The 19,891-nt window shown below is 36.4% G+C and overlaps 1 protein-coding gene across 1 annotated transcript in view; it reads left to right on the forward strand.

Moving 5' to 3' along the window:
- The first annotated feature begins 6,752 nt into the window (after positions 1–6,752).
- LOC123525250 (placenta-specific gene 8 protein-like) overlaps positions 6,753–19,891 on the forward strand; it is a 29,116-nt gene continuing 15,977 nt past the window's right edge. Inside the window, exons 1-2 of the mRNA XM_045304141.2 lie at positions 6,753–6,984; positions 10,737–11,161. Of these exons, the coding sequence (XP_045160076.1) occupies positions 10,765–11,161 (397 nt within the window). The 5' untranslated portion in view covers positions 6,753–6,984; positions 10,737–10,764. The remainder of the gene's footprint in view (positions 6,985–10,736; positions 11,162–19,891) is intronic.

A 19,891-nucleotide genomic window follows, 5' to 3' on the forward strand; every position in this document is an offset into this window, starting at 1 on the left:
CACCTCAACATCCAGGACCCTCTTCTCCGGCTTACGGGCCGCCACCCACGGCAAACAGGTGGCTCCATTTTCGGGGGAGTCGTACCCCTCTGCATGGAGATACAGCCAGCATTTTCTATCCCCCCGCCGGCAAGGGGCCAGATATGGAAAAATTTACCAAGTTTTGTGATAGGTTCAACAAGAGCTTGTTTGCCAAATTTTAACAATTTTACTGAAATTTTGTCAGCTCCAGTAGGTTTTTTTATTGTTTAATTTGTCTATAATTTTGGCAACTTTGGTTTTACTGGTATGCTCAAAGTTCAAGCTATCTGGTTTAAATTTTCTTTCTTTAATTTATTTAAACTTGGATGGTTTTTCGGGTCTTACCAATATCTTCAGCAACATTTGTGAAAAAATCATTAAAAATTTCTGAAACTTCCAAATTATCTGAAACCATATTTTCATTTAATATTATTTTAGGCTTCTCAGACAAGCATTTTTGGACATATATGGTTTTATTGTGCTCCAGAAATCAGCAGAATTGCTACCACTTATACATCTATCTTGAAAATATTTATAAACAGATTGTTTTTAAGTTTGTTTACAAGGTTCCTACATTTCCTATACTTTTTCCAATTTCTGGAAGTTCTACATTTTAAATACTTATTATAATACTTTTTTTATCATAAATAGCTTTTCTAAGTTCTCTGTTCATATATGGTAATCGATTTGATTTACGGTACATATGTTTGGTAGGGACATGCTTATCAATAACTTCAGTAACCCTAGATTCAAAATAATTATATATAGTATTCATATTATCATGAGAATCCAGTAAATATGATGGTTCTGGTACAATAATAGTTGAAAGGTCATTGTTGTAAGATTCAATATCAAAATTTCTAAAACTTCTATAAGGAAAATTTTCTGTTTCTCTTTTTTTTTTTATTAATGACTGTATAAACAATATTGTGACAATCACTAAATTTAAAGTATTCATACAAAGTATTTTGTTGTTAGTGATGATAACATCAAGTAACGATGGAATGCATGTTTTCGTAAAGCATGTAGCTGATGTAATCAGGTTGCTAAAATCAAAGAGTTCAATAAAATCTACTAAAGGTTTTGCTTTAACACTATGTAAAAGATCATAGTTTTAATCTCCAATCAGCATGAAATTATCAAATTTGGATAAAATACTGTCTACTTTAGGCACTGGGATATCAAAAAAAATGTCTTTAAAGTTTGGTGGTCTGTAAACACATGTTATAATCCATTTAGTTTTGTTTAAAATTACCTCATAACAAATGTTTTCTAATTGTTCTATTTCTAAGAATCTAATATATATGATAACAAAATCAAATTTATGAAGCGACACTTAAACTCGTACTACATAGATGTGTATTATTTCTCACAAGACAAATAGTCGTCCCTTCTTATTTAGATATAGAAAAAATCTATAAATGTGTTAGATTTATTTAACTCTTTTCCAACACAAACATATTTTTACGTGTACGCGAAGTAAAATGAATACAACTTGGTAAAAGATTTAAAATCATGATATAACAAATTGTCTGTTTTACATGCAAGATGAAAAATATCTTTCACTTTTGCACACATACAAAGTGCAAATGTATTTTTTTGCGAACTTGTAGTTAATTTTTATTTGAATGATTAGACTGTATTCGCTGAAGCAAGAAAAGTGGAGAGATTGTAGCTCTCATATAAGTTAGTTATTACGATGCGTGTTGTTGGCGTACATTCTTTCTGCACCACATGCACTTACCACAACTCCAACACGGCTACGCGGACTACTTATATATGTTCTTGCTCCACTTCGCACAAAACACATTTGTACTTCGACATAGCACTTCCTAGTTTACAGCCGATCGTTCTATCGTTTGGCGGAGAGACGGTTTACGAGACTGCGAAACAACGAGATAGCAACATAATATCGTGCTGTCCTTGTTGCAGGGGCGAAACAATAAGAAAACCGCACACTATTGATCTTCATGAACATACGAAACAACCTACTATCGTTCTGTCGTGGTCAGTACGAAACAATACGAACACGCACCTATCTTCTGTTCTTGTGACAGGGCAATCAATACGAAAAGCACACTATCGTTTTGTCCGTGTGCAGGTCGAAACAATACGAAAACCGCACACTATCGTTCTGTCCATGAACAATAAGAAACAAACGCACACTATCGTTCTGTCCGTGTGTCAGTGGCGAAACAATACGAACACCGCACACTATCATTCTGTTCTTGTGACAGGGGCGAAACAATACGAAAACCGCACACTGTCGTTTTGTCCGTGTGGTAGGGTCGAAACAATACGAAAACCGCACACTATCGTTCTGCCCATATAGCAGAAGAGAAACAATACGAAAACCGCACACTATCGTTCTGTCCTTGTGGCAGGGGCGAAATAATACGAAAACCACAAACTATCGTTCTGTTCATTTTGCAGGGGCGAAACAAGACGAAAACCGCACAATATCGTTCTGTCAATGTGGCAGGGGAGAAACAATACGAAAACCGCACAATATCATTCTGTCCTTGTGGTGTGGCAAGGGCGAAACAATACGAAAATGGCACACTATCGTTCTGTAATTTTGGCGGTGTCGATAGAGGGACAGGAAAAAAATGCCAGAAATCAACCAGAATATGAAACAAAACAATGTGCTAATTTAAGTAAGCTTTTTACACATGCTCCAACAGATAACTTCTTCGCTATTTAAAGTAAAGTCATGTCGTCGTGACCTCAGCGGCTTATATTAAATAAACAAACGTCTAACTATGTTTAAAAGTGTTAAAGAACTATGTCTTGTCCATTCGGACAGATAAATAATACATTTCTGATGTAAAATAAGTAATAAAAACAAATGATCGGTGTTTTTTTTCAAAAGCTGAAGCATAACAGTAATATTAGGTACCATCCTAATAATGATCTTCTGGACCTCTATGGAAGAGATTATACGGAAATCGTTCAATGCTAGTGCAATTGCCGTGCAGTCTCCGCATGCTTTCCATGGAAATCGTACGACACTCGTACTGCTTCCGTGCAGAGGCTGCGCGGAGAACATACAGTGACGGTACTAGCCTTAAGGGCAGTCTTGGTGCTTAGAAATTCTGGATATAAGTCTGTCCACCATCTCCCGAAACACGGGTGGCTCCATTCTGAGGTAAACCTTCAAGTCCTCAAGCGATTCCCGCATCAACTCCTGCACGAGGGTGTCGTAGTGTCGCAGTGTCCCAGGGTGACCCGTCTCAGCAGCAAGAGCTTCACGCACACCGTCCTCTCCCTGTACATCTGTCGGGTCCGTTGCTCATCAATGACGACCAGTTGTAATCATTGCCTGCCCTCTTCTCATGACCTGCCTCAACTGAAATATCAGGCCTATGCCGCTCTGAGTTTTAGTGGTTCTATCATTTCTCTGAAAAGACGAATAATAAAAGCATGTTGGAGGTGCCCAATATATATAACCATCTGAAAAATGTTTTGCCCATATTGAGACCGCCGAACGGCAATGGTGTAGGGCTGCCGCGCGATCACTGCTTAATATCCGTGCAAATCCACGGGTACAGCACGAGTAGCAAGCGGCAACCTTGCGGCAGCTGTGAGAGGGCCGTGCGAAGGTCTCGCTTGTCTACAATCTCGGTACGATTTATTTTGGGCACCATGTCTACGGAAAATCATGCGTTGGCTGCACGGTAAGCGAACGACTTCCTAACGATGCCCATGCGGGGATTGTAAAATGCCTCCTGCGACATGTCTACGGGCTACGCACTTAGGATCTTTTCAAATTTGTATAACTTTCGCTACCAAACTCGTAGAGGCTGCTGAGCCCGTGAATCTGTACGAAAATCGCACAGCCGTCTCCTGCCTCCGCACGGCGGCCGAATGGAAAGGAGGATACGGGAAGTCTACGGGCAGACCAAATGTGAATTAGGCATAATACACGTGTTTATGGACTAGGCTGGTGTAAGCCCTACACCCAAACTGTAGGTCGAGCTTCCTAAAAGTCAGTCAAGCTAAGAACCATCAACGTCAATCAGCTAGCTGACCCTGGAAATAGATACTTGTGGATCAGTTACGAATGTATATAATCAAGGTCAGAGGAAGTACGAGTATTTACTGCTAAAATTGAAGAAAATTGGAAGACACAGAAAAGAAATGTGTTACGCTAAAACCGAATTACAAATGAATTCTATAAAAAAAACAGTATTAAACCATCATGATTTTAATCAGAAAACTTAATAATTGCATTATTTGACCCGCAGCATGAGAAAACCATCATAGTGCATTTGCGACCAGCATGGGTCCAGATCAGCCTGTGCATCCGCGCAGTCTGTTCGGGATCCATGCTGTTCGCTTTCAAAGCCTACTGCAATTAGAGAAACTGTTAGCATTCGCGCAGGCTGGTCTGGATGCATGCTGGTCGCAAATGCATTATGTTGGTTTTCTCATGGCGCAGCTCATTTTATTAAGGGTATAATTATTATTTTTTCTATAACTCAGTCAAACAAAATATTTGCCTAAACAAAAAAAGATTAATTAATTAGCTTCGTCTTCCGACGACGATCTACTCCGTGTTGGTAAACAAACCATCAGGATGGCGATACTACGGTGAGGAAAACTTGAAAAATGCGGTGGTGAAAAGTCGACAGTACGATGATAAAATGTCGAAACTACAATGGTGAAAGGTAGAAACAATTGTAAAAAAATTAGCTTGTTTAGACCTCACAGTATATTGTGATGTCCTAACGCGACACCGTATTTATGTATATGTTGTGTGCAAAGTATAATGTATTTAGCTTCCCATGGAACATTTGATCTAATAGGGTATTGAAGGTAAAATTAACTAATTTTTCCAAAATTTATTGGGTCGCTCGCCTTCCTATAATGCAAAAATGATCTACTATTATACTTGGTTTTATTGAAAACACCATATACTCGGAGAAAATAAAACTCTTTGCATTATTTTTAAGTATATAGGATTATATGAATGAAAGTAAAGGATCTTTAACATTTAAGAAAATATAAAGAACAGTAATTAAAAGCATAATTAAAAAGTTACCTCTTTTGATTTCAATGTAATTTCTGGCCTTACATTTACATTTTATTCTCAGTATAACACTTCAACGACCTGAAAAAGGTAAACTGGGTTTATATATAGCTGGCTGATTAGAGCGGTGCTGCCAGTCTTACATGAAGATAGTTTATCAGTGCTGCTATGTTTCTACAGCTGGTTCATAAAGAGAGTTGCTGCCAGGTTTATACATAGTTGGTTAATCAGAGGGTTGCTGCCCGATTTATACATAATTGCTTAATCAGAGGGTTGCTGGTTAATCAGAGGATTGCTGCCAGGTTCGTACATGGCTGGTTAATAAGAGAGTTGCTGTCAGGTTCATACATAGCTGGTTAATCAGAGGGTTGCTGCCCGATTTATACATAGCTGGATAATCAGAAGGTTCCTGCAACGTTCATACATAGCTGGTTAATCAGAGGGTTACTGCCCGATTAATACATAGCTGATGAATCAGAGGAATGCCATATTTATGTATAGCTCTTTATCAGTGTGTTGCTGCCAGGTTCATACATAGTAGGCTAATCAGAGGGTTGCTGCCAAGTTCATATATAGCTGGTTAAACAGAGGGTTTCTGCAAAATTTATACATAGCTGATTAACCAGAAGGTTGCTGCCGGGTTTATATATAGCTGGTTAATCAGAGAATTGTTGCTAGGTTTATACATAGCTGGTTAATCAGAGGGTTGCTTTCCGACTTATACATAGCTAATAAATCAGAGGGATGCTGCCAGATTTATCAATAGCTGGTTAATCAGACCGTTGCTGCCAATTCTTATTTTATATATAGCTCTTTATCAGTGTGTTGTTGCAAGGTTCATACAGCTGGTTTATCAGAGAGTTGCTGTCAGGTTTATACATAGCTAGTAAATTAGAGGCCTGTATCCATATTCATGAATAGCTAGTTAATTAGAGTGTTGCTGCCAAATTTATGCATAGCTGTTTCTCAGAGATTTGCTGCCAGGTTCATACATAGCTGGTTAATAAGAGGGTTGCTGCCAGGTTCATATATAGCTGGTTAAGCAGAGGGTTGCTGCCAGATTTATACATAGCTGATTAACCAGAAGGTTGCTGCCGGGTTTATACATAGCTGGTTAATCCGATGGTTATTGCCATATTTATATATAGCTGGTTAATCATAGGGTTCTGTCCGATTTATACATAGCTAGTTACTCAGAGGGCTGCTACCCGATTAAATCAGACGGTTGCTGCCAGGTCCATGTATAGCTGGTTAATCAGATGGTTGCTGCCAGATTTATATATAGCTGATTAATCATTGAGATAATGTCATGTCTAAACAAGGATAGTTCATTAAAGGGGCTCTGCCAAATTTATATATAGCTTGTTTAATCAGAGAAGTGCGGCCAGATTTAGTTACATGTGGATAGTCAGAATGGCGCAACACAATATAAATTCAAACAGATAATGTTTATAAATATCATAAACCGTAAAAAAAGTAAAAACATAGAACTCAGGAAACGTAACCGTAATCATTGTCATTTTGTGAGTATGAAATTTATTAGCTCTAAAAATCCTCCCGTTTTGCTTCAGTTTTTTTTTCCGAGTGATAAACGTAGTAGATGTAGTAGAGATTTTTCTAGATATTGTGTTTATCATACGAGTGTGTTTATGAATAAATGATATTTAAACTCATTGTGTCACTCTGTTCTTATCTTTCATCTACGTGTAAAAATGATCGCACCTGCTAAATTTTGAAAAATTGACATAAAGTCCGGATGCATGCACGTGCCTTTAAAAAGGAATTTTGATTTTTTAGAGGATCAGGAAGTGGAAAAAAGTTCGCTCAGACGAGCCAAAAGAAAACAAACCGTGCCCATGGTTACAGCTGGTGTAATCAAAACTGCTACATAGTCCCAAAAAAAATCTGTTAGGTTTTCAAATTGTGGACTGGTAAGTTATTTATTTCTTTCTTAGCTTTGTTGGTTTAATGGACATTTAAATATAACTATAATATTTGTCGTGTGCGGCATGCTGACTGTAAAATTATATGCCGATTGGATAAAATAAAAATCAAAGATGAAAAATTGTTGAAAATGTTTCATAATTTAGTCATGACAAATCAAGTATTTTCTTGGGACAAACATAAATGTGTTCATCACCAAATAAATAACTTTGTGGCGCTTTACAAATCTATATACAATATTATAATATAGAAAAGCATAGTATAAACAATGTTTTGATTTTATTTCATTTATATTATACATATCCAAAACATTTACACATATAGTTAAACTAGTTTCATTTCTTTGCCGTGTTGTGACGTATATACAATATTTCCTATTTCCCAAAATAATAATTACATTTTATTGTGTGGATTGTTTAGATTTTGTTTTTAGGCTTAAAACAATGATGTGTAGGTAAATAATTTTTCGCGTTTTGATAATCTGTGCATATTATTTAAAGCGACTTTCTACTTCAATTTAATTCTATTAATAGTATATAATATAATATAATATAATATAATATGATTAAAAAGTTTACTTAACACTGGTGCTAAAAATGTCAGGAGTTAGGTTATATATTCGAACACTTTTACCACATGTAAGGGAAACATGTAGCTGTACTAACATTTTTGTGTATGAAACATGTGAAATTAATGTCAAGTTGACCTAATCAAGCTGAATAAATGTCAGCCAACATGACAGAAAACCACATAATTGCTATTCAGTTGTTGCTTAACGGAATCAGTTTTAAATGTTAAAACTTTCTTCTTTTCAAAATGCCTATTAAGATATATGATGACAATTCATTAAAAACAGTAAAGTGTCTTTAATACAAGCATAGCTAAAGTTCCTTCTAGGGCACATCTATTATGTAAATTTATAACGATCATCTCGTAAAATTTTGATTGCAATGTCTGTTTTAAGTATTGGCCGTCAGTGTGTAGAACCCCAGGATCAGACACAAGAACAAGACCATCCTACCTCATTGACATCCGAATCCCTCCGTTTAAGTGCCCCCGGGGCGTTACATTTTGCTCCAAGGATGCGTTTTATTTTGTAGAAAAATACAAAAAAAAACTAAAATTTTGAAAAAGAACTATGTTGTTTTCTACTGCCTAAAAATGTCAAGTCCGCTATTTTCAAGGCATTTATATCTGTTTTCGTATCTTCAAGCTCTGCCCATTGTTTTCTCGTTTGGGGCAAACCCTTCCCTTTATCTTTATTTGTAGTTCAATAACACTTCAAAATGTTGGACTATATATGGGAATTATAAAATTCTGCTATCTGCGTTGTATGCTTAAAATAATCTTGTTTGATAAGAAAGTCCTTGACAGAAACTGCACTGACATAAATTATAATCCATAATTACTGAAGAACATTATGGAAATCATATAGATATGCTGGCACGAAACAGCTCTCTTCATGGATGGCAGAGTTGATGACCAAACTAATTGTGGTCATCAACAAAAATATATGACAGAAGTATGGACAGATGAAGCAAGCACATTTCTAGGTCCCATGTCTTTTCTTTGAAAACAGGTTTCTCAATAAGCAATTTTTCATGTACATTGTATAAAGCAATATAAAGGGACTAACAGAGTTACGTGCCTAGATATGTCTAACATAGTTACATGCATAACTATCGCTAACACAGCTACGTTCCTACGTGTCTAGTTATCTCTAACATAGTTACATGCTCAAATATCGCTAACAAAGCTACGCTTCTACGTGCCTAATTATCTCTAACATAGTTACAGGCTGATCTGTCGCTAACAGGGCTACGTGCCTAGATATTTCTAATATAATTACATGCGTAAATATCGCTAACACAACTACGTGCCTAGTTATTGCTAATATAGTTACATGTATAGCTATCGCTAACACAGCTAAATGCCTACGTTGCTACTTATCTCTAACATAGTTACATGCTTAACTATAGCTAACATAGCTACCTGCCTACGTGCCTAGTTATCTCTTACATGGTTACAGGCTTAACTATCACTAACACAGCTACGTGCCTACGGTCCCTAGTTATCTCCAACATAGTTACATGCTTAACTATCGCTATCATACCGACTTGCGACTTGCCTTTGTTATTTGTATAACATCACACATTCAAAATTAATCCGTGATATCAGATATTCTAAAACGTGATACCAACATTTGGAATGTGTGATATCAAGTATTAAAAAAACACATAAATAAGAAAAAACGTAATGGTACTAAACAAACACATAAACATGTAAAATTTATTACACATTAAACAATGTTTTTTGAAATAAGTCCATCAGGATTGAGTGTTTTTCACTTATTAATCCAGAATGTTTCCTTGCATAACCGGTTAATTGGTAATTTGATTATTTACCACATCAATTGGCATAAATGTGAAGTCGTCAATACTATGGTCATCTTGCAGTGATGGGCCGACAATCGGATAATCGTCGGCATGACATTCGTGATCACGATCGCCGACTTCACTTTTCCCTGACCGATTGATTACTTGGCACCATACAAACGCATAATTTAGTTGTTCCTGACCCTTCTCTTTCTGGTATTTACGGTTCTTTGGTTCTAATTACGCCAAGGGAAACTACCCTACTGCAAAAATGGCTTCCCCCAACGTCTCGGAAGAACTCGAGGTCATCTATGATCATTCAGATTTTAAAAGATATATGGCTTTTACAAAATTAAGCCGAGAAAACCATCATTTCAACCTCTGGACATTAGTATGGCAGTATGCATAGCATGCCGTAAGACTTGCAAGAGCAAAAGTATTTTCGATTTTTAAATTTGTGGGATTGAAAACATTCCAGTCGTTAACTAGAAATAAATAAATCATTATTACTTTTTTGCTGAACTCCAATAATTTTTAATTTAATAACACAATATCATTGGATTTATACTGTCTGTCTGTACCCTGGTAAAATTAAGACGAGTACCTGATTTGAAGTTTTCTATCTTCACAAGTATTTTTACTTTTACGCTGTTAACTTACTGGTATTAATGGAGGGATACTATAGAATGAAATCTACAAGAAGACATTGCAAAAGTAGAAGACCCGTTTTTTCAAATGACACACGCACCCCACCTAATTCCTCGCAGGTACGGGGAAACATTTTCAAGTTTGTCACCAGATGGCATTAAATGAAGGTTGCTGCAAATGCTGATCAAATCTAAAAGAAATGGATCATGATTTAGCAGCCAAACATTTTATTTGTAGTTATTGGTTCGTCAAATATTACCTTGCCAGCAATTTGTTTAAGAATGAGATCTTACATTGATCGACTCGTAACTCGTGAGATCTTACATTCCTCGACACATAACACGTGCGGTCTAACATTGATCGACTCGTAACTCGTAAAATTCTACATTGCTCGACTGGTTACTTGTGAGATCTTACATCGATCGACTCGTAACTCGTGAGATCTAAAATTGCTCGACACATAACATGTGCGATCTAATATTGATCGACACATAACACGTGAGATCTTACGTTGCTCAATATGTAACTTGTGAGATTTTACATAGCTCGACTCGTATTTCGCGAGATCATTGCTCAACTCGTACGTCGTGAGATCTTACATCGTTGGACTCTAGTTGTGGGTATATTATATCACTCGACCCATATCTAGTGAGATCCTACATCCCCTGACGCGTAGCTAGTAAGATATTACACCAAATATATATATTGATTTTCAGGAGTAATCGCCCTTGAATATTTTTCAAAATGAGCAATCTGCCGCCAGACTATTATGAAAAAGACAGACCTCATCCTCATAGACAAAGAGGTTCGCAACCACATCCGTATGGACAAAGAGGTCCACAGCCACAGTCGTATGGACAAAGAGGTCCGCAGCCACATCCGCATGGACATGGAGGGTCACAACCATATGAACATATGGCTTTCAGTCAACTATATGATCCGGGTCAAATGAATCCCCAGCAACAGCAACAATACGGCCAATATCCGCAACCAATGGTGATGCATCCCCAACAGCACACATCCACTACCGTGATCGTCCAGCAACCGACTGCCGTTCAGAACGACCGTATTCTCGGCCCTAAAGACGGACACAGAGAATGGAGCAGCGGACTTTTCTCTTGTTGTGATGATGTTGGAAAATGTAGGTACAAGCTTCAAAAAGGATATATATATATAGAAATAAGTGCGTGTTTACGGTCCATATGTTTTGTTAGTTGTGCACTTGCTGCTACTATCATCCAATGCGCACCATGTTTAGTCTAATGTACTCTGGCTGACACTGTCTATGATTGCAGGCCGAAAATTTCTATTATTGTCTACCTATCGGGGAAAGGCATAAAGAATGTATAGGTTGATATATGGGAGAGCGGTGCCTTTGAGTGATAATGGCCCTGGCAAGGTGATAATAGTCCGAGGGCCATTATCACTCAAAGGCACCGCTGTCCCATGTATTTACCTGTTTATTACATGTTTACGACACCTATAATATAGTAAGGAAAGTTTAGTGTGTCATTTTTATGAGTACTAACATCTACTGGCATAATAGTTTTCAGCTTTTTAGTTGCTATATTATATGTATAAGACACTATATACTGTATAAAATCAAATACCTTGACAGTTGTACTTCTTTGCATATAACATAGTTTAGGGTTGAAAATAAGTTAAATCATGAATATACGACGTTACGCTCAGGATAATAAAACTAAAAACTGAAATGTTCGCTTTCTTACCTCCATGAAACGTCATGACGTCATTCCTGTTTACGGATGTTAATTTCCCGCGCTTACGCCAGGGCCATCATCGATAATGGCCCCGGGGCTAATTATGATAATGTGATAATGAATGACCCTATGCGATAACAGGAGAATTTTCAGCATAAATTTGTTACTATTTATAGGTACTCATGTAATAAAGTAGGTTACTGTCTTTCTGAAGTCGAAAAAAAAGTGTATGAACCTCGGGGAATAACTTTTCGGGAACAAAACGGATAAACTTATTTTCAGAAAAAACAGTAACCTAATATTCTATTGTTCTGCAGCTAATAACATCTGTCAGAAACGTATTTTACTGTTTAAAAAAATGCTTTCTGATACAAAAATAATCCATTCAGATTTTTACTGATTTATAAATTCCTACGCCTTCGCTTAATTTAGAAACACGACTTTTTACAGTAAATTCATTATTCCTCACTAAAAATTTGCTTTCTGTGAAAAATAATTAGGGGCTAACCGAGCGCTCATGTTCAAAATAAGCATAGTAGTTTTACTGTGATAAAATACAGCCGAAAAAAAAACATGCTAGAAATGAATTCAAATACTCACTGCCTCTACCTTAAATATATCTATTTCCGACACGGGCAATGTAGAATAATTTCTAATTTTATCGTGGCAATGATAAAATGTTTGAACTTCGAACTCTTGACCCGCTGTAACTTGAAAAAATAGTCCGTCTGTTGTATTGACTGCATATAAATCTGAAGTTTTTGCGCAAGCAGATATCGGTCTTTGATATATGCATTACGGTAGGATAAAAGATTATTTTGGTAGAAAATCACCTTAAGCTACACGTGCATATTATTATCATCATAATTTGACGTCATATTAGAACATATAGCGTGAGTGGTTTCAATTTACATTATCCATGTACACACTGGCCATAGCTTTCGCAGAAGCGGTGGTTCCAACGCCGCGCCGGTGGAGGATTCGTCGCAGAAGCGGTTGGGAAATAAGGCCGACTGACTATATTTACACTCTCATCTGTACTGTTTCACGTCTGACTGAAACCAGTGAGACAGGAGCCCACATGTGTACTCTTTCGACCACAAACACTTGCTCAGTGCAATTCTTTGTCATAAATGTCAACACTTTACACACTTTACTTCTGTACAGTTTGACGAGGTACTGCCGTATTTGTAGAATTTCTATCAGAAATGGTAAAATTTTGTACAACACGACCCCAAGCTCTTTTGCGTCAAAATGTAAGTCTGACACTGTCAAGCAAAAGCTTTTTCTCTGTAATCGGTGATTTTTCATTGCAAGCATACAAAATGATCGGCCAAAAGTGATTCCAACGCAGTGTGCTGTGGGTACAATTGCAACGCATTACGGCGGATCTTGTTTCTTTAATGTTCGCTGTTGACTTCAAATTGGAGTAAACAGCATTTTCCCAAAATTTTGATTGGGTAGGGCCATGATATCACTTTGACATTAGATATCAACAGAAACTGAAAGTTTAGAATAAATATGATTTTGATTTGCACATCCGTAAATACAAAATATCAAGCAACAATATTGATTTTCTGATTAAATGTACAATACAATTACAGTCGAATACCGTTACCTCGATATTCAAGGGACTGTAAAATTTGCATCGACGTATCCAAAGTTCGATATAACGATATCGACTTTCTGGGACTACTTTGTACTTGTGTCGAACGTCTATATTGTCATTATATCCAATGCTTTTTTCATGGGGCTTGAAAGGGGAAAGAAATAATATAAAACGAAAATACGATTTTAATTTTATTGATAAATAAAACATCTTAATTAAATACATACAAACAACTTCTTAATTTTTCAAAATATACATTTAAACATTAGCATTTTTATTCCTTCCCTAAACAAGTCTGAATGCAGCGGTAATGTTCTTAGTTGAGTAGTCATTTTGACTGTGTTTCGATAACGAAAATTTGCCAGTTAATTATGCATATTATTACTCAATCCTAAATGATATTCATCCAAATTAGTTGTTATATTGGAAAACAGCTTTCTTGCTTGCACGGAATTTTATAAGACTGATTATTGGGAATTAAATGCAAACTTCCTGACATTTAAATTGGATTAAAGATTAAATGACAAACAAAACAAACACACAAACTAACTTGTATATGATTAATACATCGCCGGACAACAATAGGTTGATTTTCACACCTAACAAATCATATGGATATTTTTTGACAAGCTGTGATATCGACGAAACCAGGTGTAAAAACAGTACAAGTAAGTTGACGATACTGAAAAACCTCATCGAGCTAAACAAAATATCAAGCTAATCATATCGAGGTAATGGTAAATAATTACATTAAGATAAATGGGGAAAAATCGGGACCGACTCAAACACATCGTGCTAACTGGAGTATCGAGCTAACCGATATCGAGGTAACGATATTCAACTGTACTAATAAGTAGCAAACCATAACAAAATACCATTGAGAAGCTGTATTATAGGAGTTAAGACTTTTTGACAAGTAGGCTAATTTACCTCTTCGTCAACAATATCCTATTATTTTCACACGTTTACCACAGAATCTCCAAGTGTGCAGGAAAACGTTTAGACATTTTCGTAGTGACAAGATGAGATTATTTGACTGTCCTTTGTCCGTCAGTCGTCTGTCCGTCAGTCGTCCGTCCTCAATTTTTTGTGAACACTCATTTTTCAACAGATTTTAATCCCTGAAGGAGCCAAAATGTTCACCTAATGAGCATGATAGCAGTGAAGTTTTACGTTCGACTTTAACCACACACATACAAAAATTAAGTCACAATAAGATCTCGGTTCCTATTGAAAACTAGCTAGATTTGCATCATATGTTTAAGAGATATTACCCCTGAAAGGGGCAAATTTTCTATTCTGGCCCTCTCACCCATATAAGGTTTCATTTATGCTTGGATTTGATACAAACTTGCATATGTGTGCCCAATCACATGATCGCACTACGTCATTTTGAGCTCGAAATCGAAAGTTGAAACGTAAACAAAAATCAGGGCGTAAGTTTTTTTATTCAATATATTGTGTTGATATCATGTACATCGTTCGAAACCTAATTAAAAGTGCTAACCCCATTACTACAATTTTCCCGCCAAAACATTCTCATTTTAACGCTATTCCTGTTCAACCTCTTTCGACAGTAGTAGTCAGTGGGGGGAGTCTGGACCACATTTTGAGGGAAAAATCGGAATCATTCAAGCGTATCGAGATCCGCCCGCTTATTATTGTTGTGCAATGCGAGTTTATATTAAGGGGTGGGAATTTCTTGTTTTAGAAATATGTATTTATAAGTCAGTAGATATTGTAATTGGACAATGGTTCTTTTGTCATTATTTGCGGTGGCATTGGTTTTTATTGATATCGACATAAGTTAACAAAACATCCGTTTAACATGCATGCATCTATTATGCGCTAGTTCTCTACCTTTCGTTTATATGGTGAATAGATGATTAATGAAAAAAGAACAATTTTTACAGTTTCCTGATTTTATTTCTTTGCAGGTAAATCATGTAAATACAATCAGTCAACTACATAATGTAAAAATAATAGACATTATACAACAAACATACGCTCAAACATATCATACATATATAAATATTGTATGCTTAATAATAGAAAAAAATATTGTACTTTCCGTAGTGCAAATATAGAAATCGTGTCAAGTTAATAGTATCAAATATTGGACTTTCCTATTTAAATATAGTAACAGTCCACGGTTCATAACTCATCATATCGGTAACAAACGTTTGTACGCATTCGCCAATTTGATTTATACATAATAAATTCTTGATAAAACTGTAAATAAAAGAGATTTGACAAATTAAACTTTCTTTAACATAACTATGAGATCCCATTTTAACAAGATATATGTTGAATTTTGCATTTACCTATTTCTAAATTGGTGTATTTGTCATTTATTTATTTGACACAGATACAAAGTAAATTCAATCAAGTTGAAGCGGAAAACGGCATATGTAGGTAACCAATCAAGAACTGTTTTGATTAAGATTAACCAGTCAAATCTTGTTTTGATAAAGACATATAATACTTTTTTCGTATAAATGGTATGTCATATTTCAAAGAGACGGCGAAGAGAAGAGTTCAGATAAACCGCAGCGACATAAAGGTAAAATATTACACTGACAATAATCTTTCTTTTCATATAAATATTTTTATGGTTAAACATTCTTTATTATCGAGCCAGGTTTAATGTTTTGCTACGGGTAATTGACCTTATTCACCCGGCAAAACGATAAACTAAATAGGCGGGTAGTTTGTAGGATATTTTGTAAATGGGGGTTAAGAGGTTTAAAAGTGTTCTTCTATCTTTCATATTTGACAGATGGCACGCGCCAGTGTTCTTTTATGGTTTAACTTTCAAAATAACAAGATTGGATATAGTTTATGTAAATTTATTTACCATATATTTACAGGATATACAAAACAATACAAAGGTTATACAAAAGTGCTTCTTCTGTTTAGAAATTAAAATCTGTGTATACAATATAATCATATATGTTAAAATCACTGTAGGTCATTAGCTTTCACCCAGCTATTGAACTTCTTCGGGTAATATTTCCATTGTACTAAATATTGCTTATTTTGTCCTTTTCCTTTTGTCTTTATAATTCTGTCAACTTTAAAGCTTTGATCTGGATCATAGTTCACTTTCTGCATTTCGCTCTCATAAAATGTTCCTTTAATTTCTTCTTCTTGCAAATCATTCAGCCTGTACACAGCCAAAAATCCTCTGTGATAACGTTTTGAAACTCGGAACACTTCTCCACTGTACGTTTGATCATATGCGCGAGTAAACGCATTTCTCAAATATGTAATCCTTACATAGTCACCAATTTTAAATTTAAACGGTTTTAGTTTCGCGCTAATTTTGCCTTTCCTCGGATTTTGTGCAAAATATGTGGCTAATCTCACTTCTTCCTGGTTAGCGTCTTTTACACTGGCCGGTGTTGTTCCAATTGTTCTATGGTATGTGGTATTGTATGACTTGGAAAATTCTGATAAACTAGGTAGATATGTGTAGTTATCCTTGTATGCTAAGTAGCGCATTATTTTTGATTTTATGCTAAATACTACACGTTCACTCGTGCTCGCCTTAGTCTCGTTCTGTGTTGGCGAGTATAAGACATTGTACTTTTTCATCAGATCTTGTACTGATTTGGCTCTGAACTCCTGACCTGAAATTGTAAAATTGATAATTGTAGTCTTGTCTTGAGAAAAGATGTATACATTTGAAAAAAAAACAAGATGATTTTACTTGTGATTGTTAATAATGTATTTATGTAACTTAAAGGAAATTTTATAAGATCTTCAAGACATATACCTTTGTCAGTTATCAATCTCTTTGGCATACGGCCTGAATGTGTGAAGATGTCTTTAAACGCCTCTGTCACATCATTTCCAGTGTTCTGTTTGAGAGGTTTTAGCAAAACTTACTTGCTGAATGTATCGATAACTAACAATATGTATTTGTATCCTTTGTTCCATTTCTCAAACTTAACCATATCGATTAAGTCTGCCATCCAAAGGACATCTTTTCCGCTACTGACCACATGATTTCTTTGAAACCGTCTTCTCACAGGTTTATGCAGACTGTAGGACTCTTGGTCATGAAGAAACTTTCTTATCCGGTGCATACCAATGTTAAATTTGCCTTCCTCTTTCACCACTTTGTATAATTTTTGTGGTCCACAGAAACTCGCAGGATGCAACGGATCAAAATAAATCCTTTTTAAATACCTTTCCCATTGATCCATGTCTGCACTCTTCGAAATCCACAACGTAAATGAAATAATTGATTATACATTAAGTATTTCATTCAGTATCAGACTCGTCCTCCTCGCTTTCTTCACTTTCCTCGTCCGACAATTCTGTCTCAAACAGTTCCTTAAAGCCAGGCTTGTACTTTCGCAGTACACGCTTAATTGCCGATTGAGTTCTTACATTCTTCTGCGTCAATGAATGTATGTCTTGTAAAATCTTTTGATGCAGTGTACTGTTTTGAAGTGGCAGAATATACGAATCCAACAAATAGTCGTATTTTGTGAAGAATGTGCGTTCATTATACGGCTGAATACGATATTCTGTCATTTCCTGTGCAGACTCCTTGTCTTCTCCATCCTGTATAAACTGATTATTCAACTTGTCGAATTTATCGCCGTTACAGTCTATAGCTTTTCTCCAGAGGGAAAGATATGCCTGATTTTCTTCAACGTTATCTTCCATTTCGTCATTACTGCTGTCTTCTATTTTTCTTTTCTTTGGTTGTGTAGTATCGTTATTTTCTGCACACCACCCTCGTTTTACATGTCTCTGTACGTCGTGTGAAGAGTCAAACAAAAGTCCACAGTCGTCGCAAGCATTTGAATTTTCAGCCATAATTTCAGTATTATTCCCAGCGATGTCCACAGTTTGAATTCCGACTGACAAATGATTCGAATCTGATTGATGTTCGCCTTTTATACAATTTTGGCCTGATTCTGTCATTTGATTGGTCAGTTCTGTAAGGCTTTCGTTGTTCGTAGATTTTCTGTCTATCCACATTAAATCATATTTAAGTCTGGCATGTTCAAGTGTAAATGGTTTTAGATCCACCAGTAGAAAACCATAGGGCTGTTTAGGTGCTTTCTCAAACTTCTTTAAAAAGTATTCAGTTTTACCAGGGTACATCTGCCTCGCTAATGTGATCATAGATTGTTTGTCCACAGGGTTATTGAACATTGCCAGGTAATGACAGTTTCTTCTCTGTGTCGGATCCTTACTAGCGTATAGGTTTTGATTGATGGAAATCACCGACAAAGATCTATGATGAGACCCCTCTGTGAACAAATCCGTGATTCTTTTGTCCTTTCCAGGCTCTGACATCATATCGTCCAGAATTAGCAAATTATTTAACTTTGTGTCAAAATATTCGTCTTCGTTTAAGTCGGATGGAATGCCTTGGTAGAATTCCACCTCGGGGTAAACTGTGCTTTGTATTACCCCATACATTGGTTGCCATCTCTTGTAAAGCCACAATATTCTCTGAACTGCAGGTTTAATTCCGTAGATATGATTTTGGAGCAATTCTTTTACAAATGTTGTTTTTCCACACGCTGAAAAGGAGTACGTTTAAGCATTATAAATGTTCGAGAAAATAGACTAGTATTAGCAAAATTATAGGGAAAAAAGGAAACATATTTTAGGTTATATTCTCACTGGTAAACTGTCTTGGAACGTAAATAAATGTTTATAAAATTTAGCAAACACTGAACACAAAATATATACCTGTGGGACCAGAAATCATCATGGTAAAAGGATGTTGGAGGATAGTTCCTGTGGCACTCCCTCATGCGCTCCCTGTGTCGCTTCCTGAGGCGCTCCTTGCGGAGCTCCCGGCGCTCCCTGTAGCGTTCCAAAATGCGATCCCGGAGCTCCCTGTGGCGCTGCTTGCGGCGCTCCCGAATGCGCTCCCAGCGCTCCGTTTTACGCTCCCTGTGCTCCCAAATGTGCTCCTGGAGCTCCCAAATGCGCTCCCAAATGAGCTCCCTGCACTCCCAAATGCGCTCCCTGCTCATGTTTTCCTGTCTGTATTTGATTTTGAAGTATATCCGGATGCCTATTTCTTTTGTGTCTTAACATATTGTACCTACTACAAAATGGTTGACTACACTCTGAACAAACTATGCTTTCCATGTTGACTCTCCGGTGGCTAGTGAACATATGAGTTTAATTTCAAAAACGTATGTATTTATATGTGTACAAAGGCGTCTCAAATCAGAATTAACCAATTATATTACACTCTGATTCCTATAAAAGTGAGAGAACTAAACATTTTCCCCATTATATTTTCAGACGTTAAACAGTAAAAAATGTCGAAATACTCGTGTGAACAGTGCGGGGCCAGTTTCCCGAGACTAAGTGCGCTTATGCAGCATAGGAGGACGGAAAATCATTGGCAAATATTTATGCGAGCTGTAAGAAGCCCTTTACCCGAAAAGACAATTTGGACAGACATATGAAAAAACATAGTGATGAGAATACGCATCACTGTCCAGAGTGCCTTCGTGTATTTACGAGGAAAGACGCCCTGGATGATCACTTTTTA

Source organism: Mercenaria mercenaria, chromosome 3 (assembly GCF_021730395.1).
Source record: "Mercenaria mercenaria strain notata chromosome 3, MADL_Memer_1, whole genome shotgun sequence".
In the NCBI taxonomy this organism is placed as follows: domain Eukaryota; kingdom Metazoa; phylum Mollusca; class Bivalvia; order Venerida; family Veneridae; genus Mercenaria; species Mercenaria mercenaria.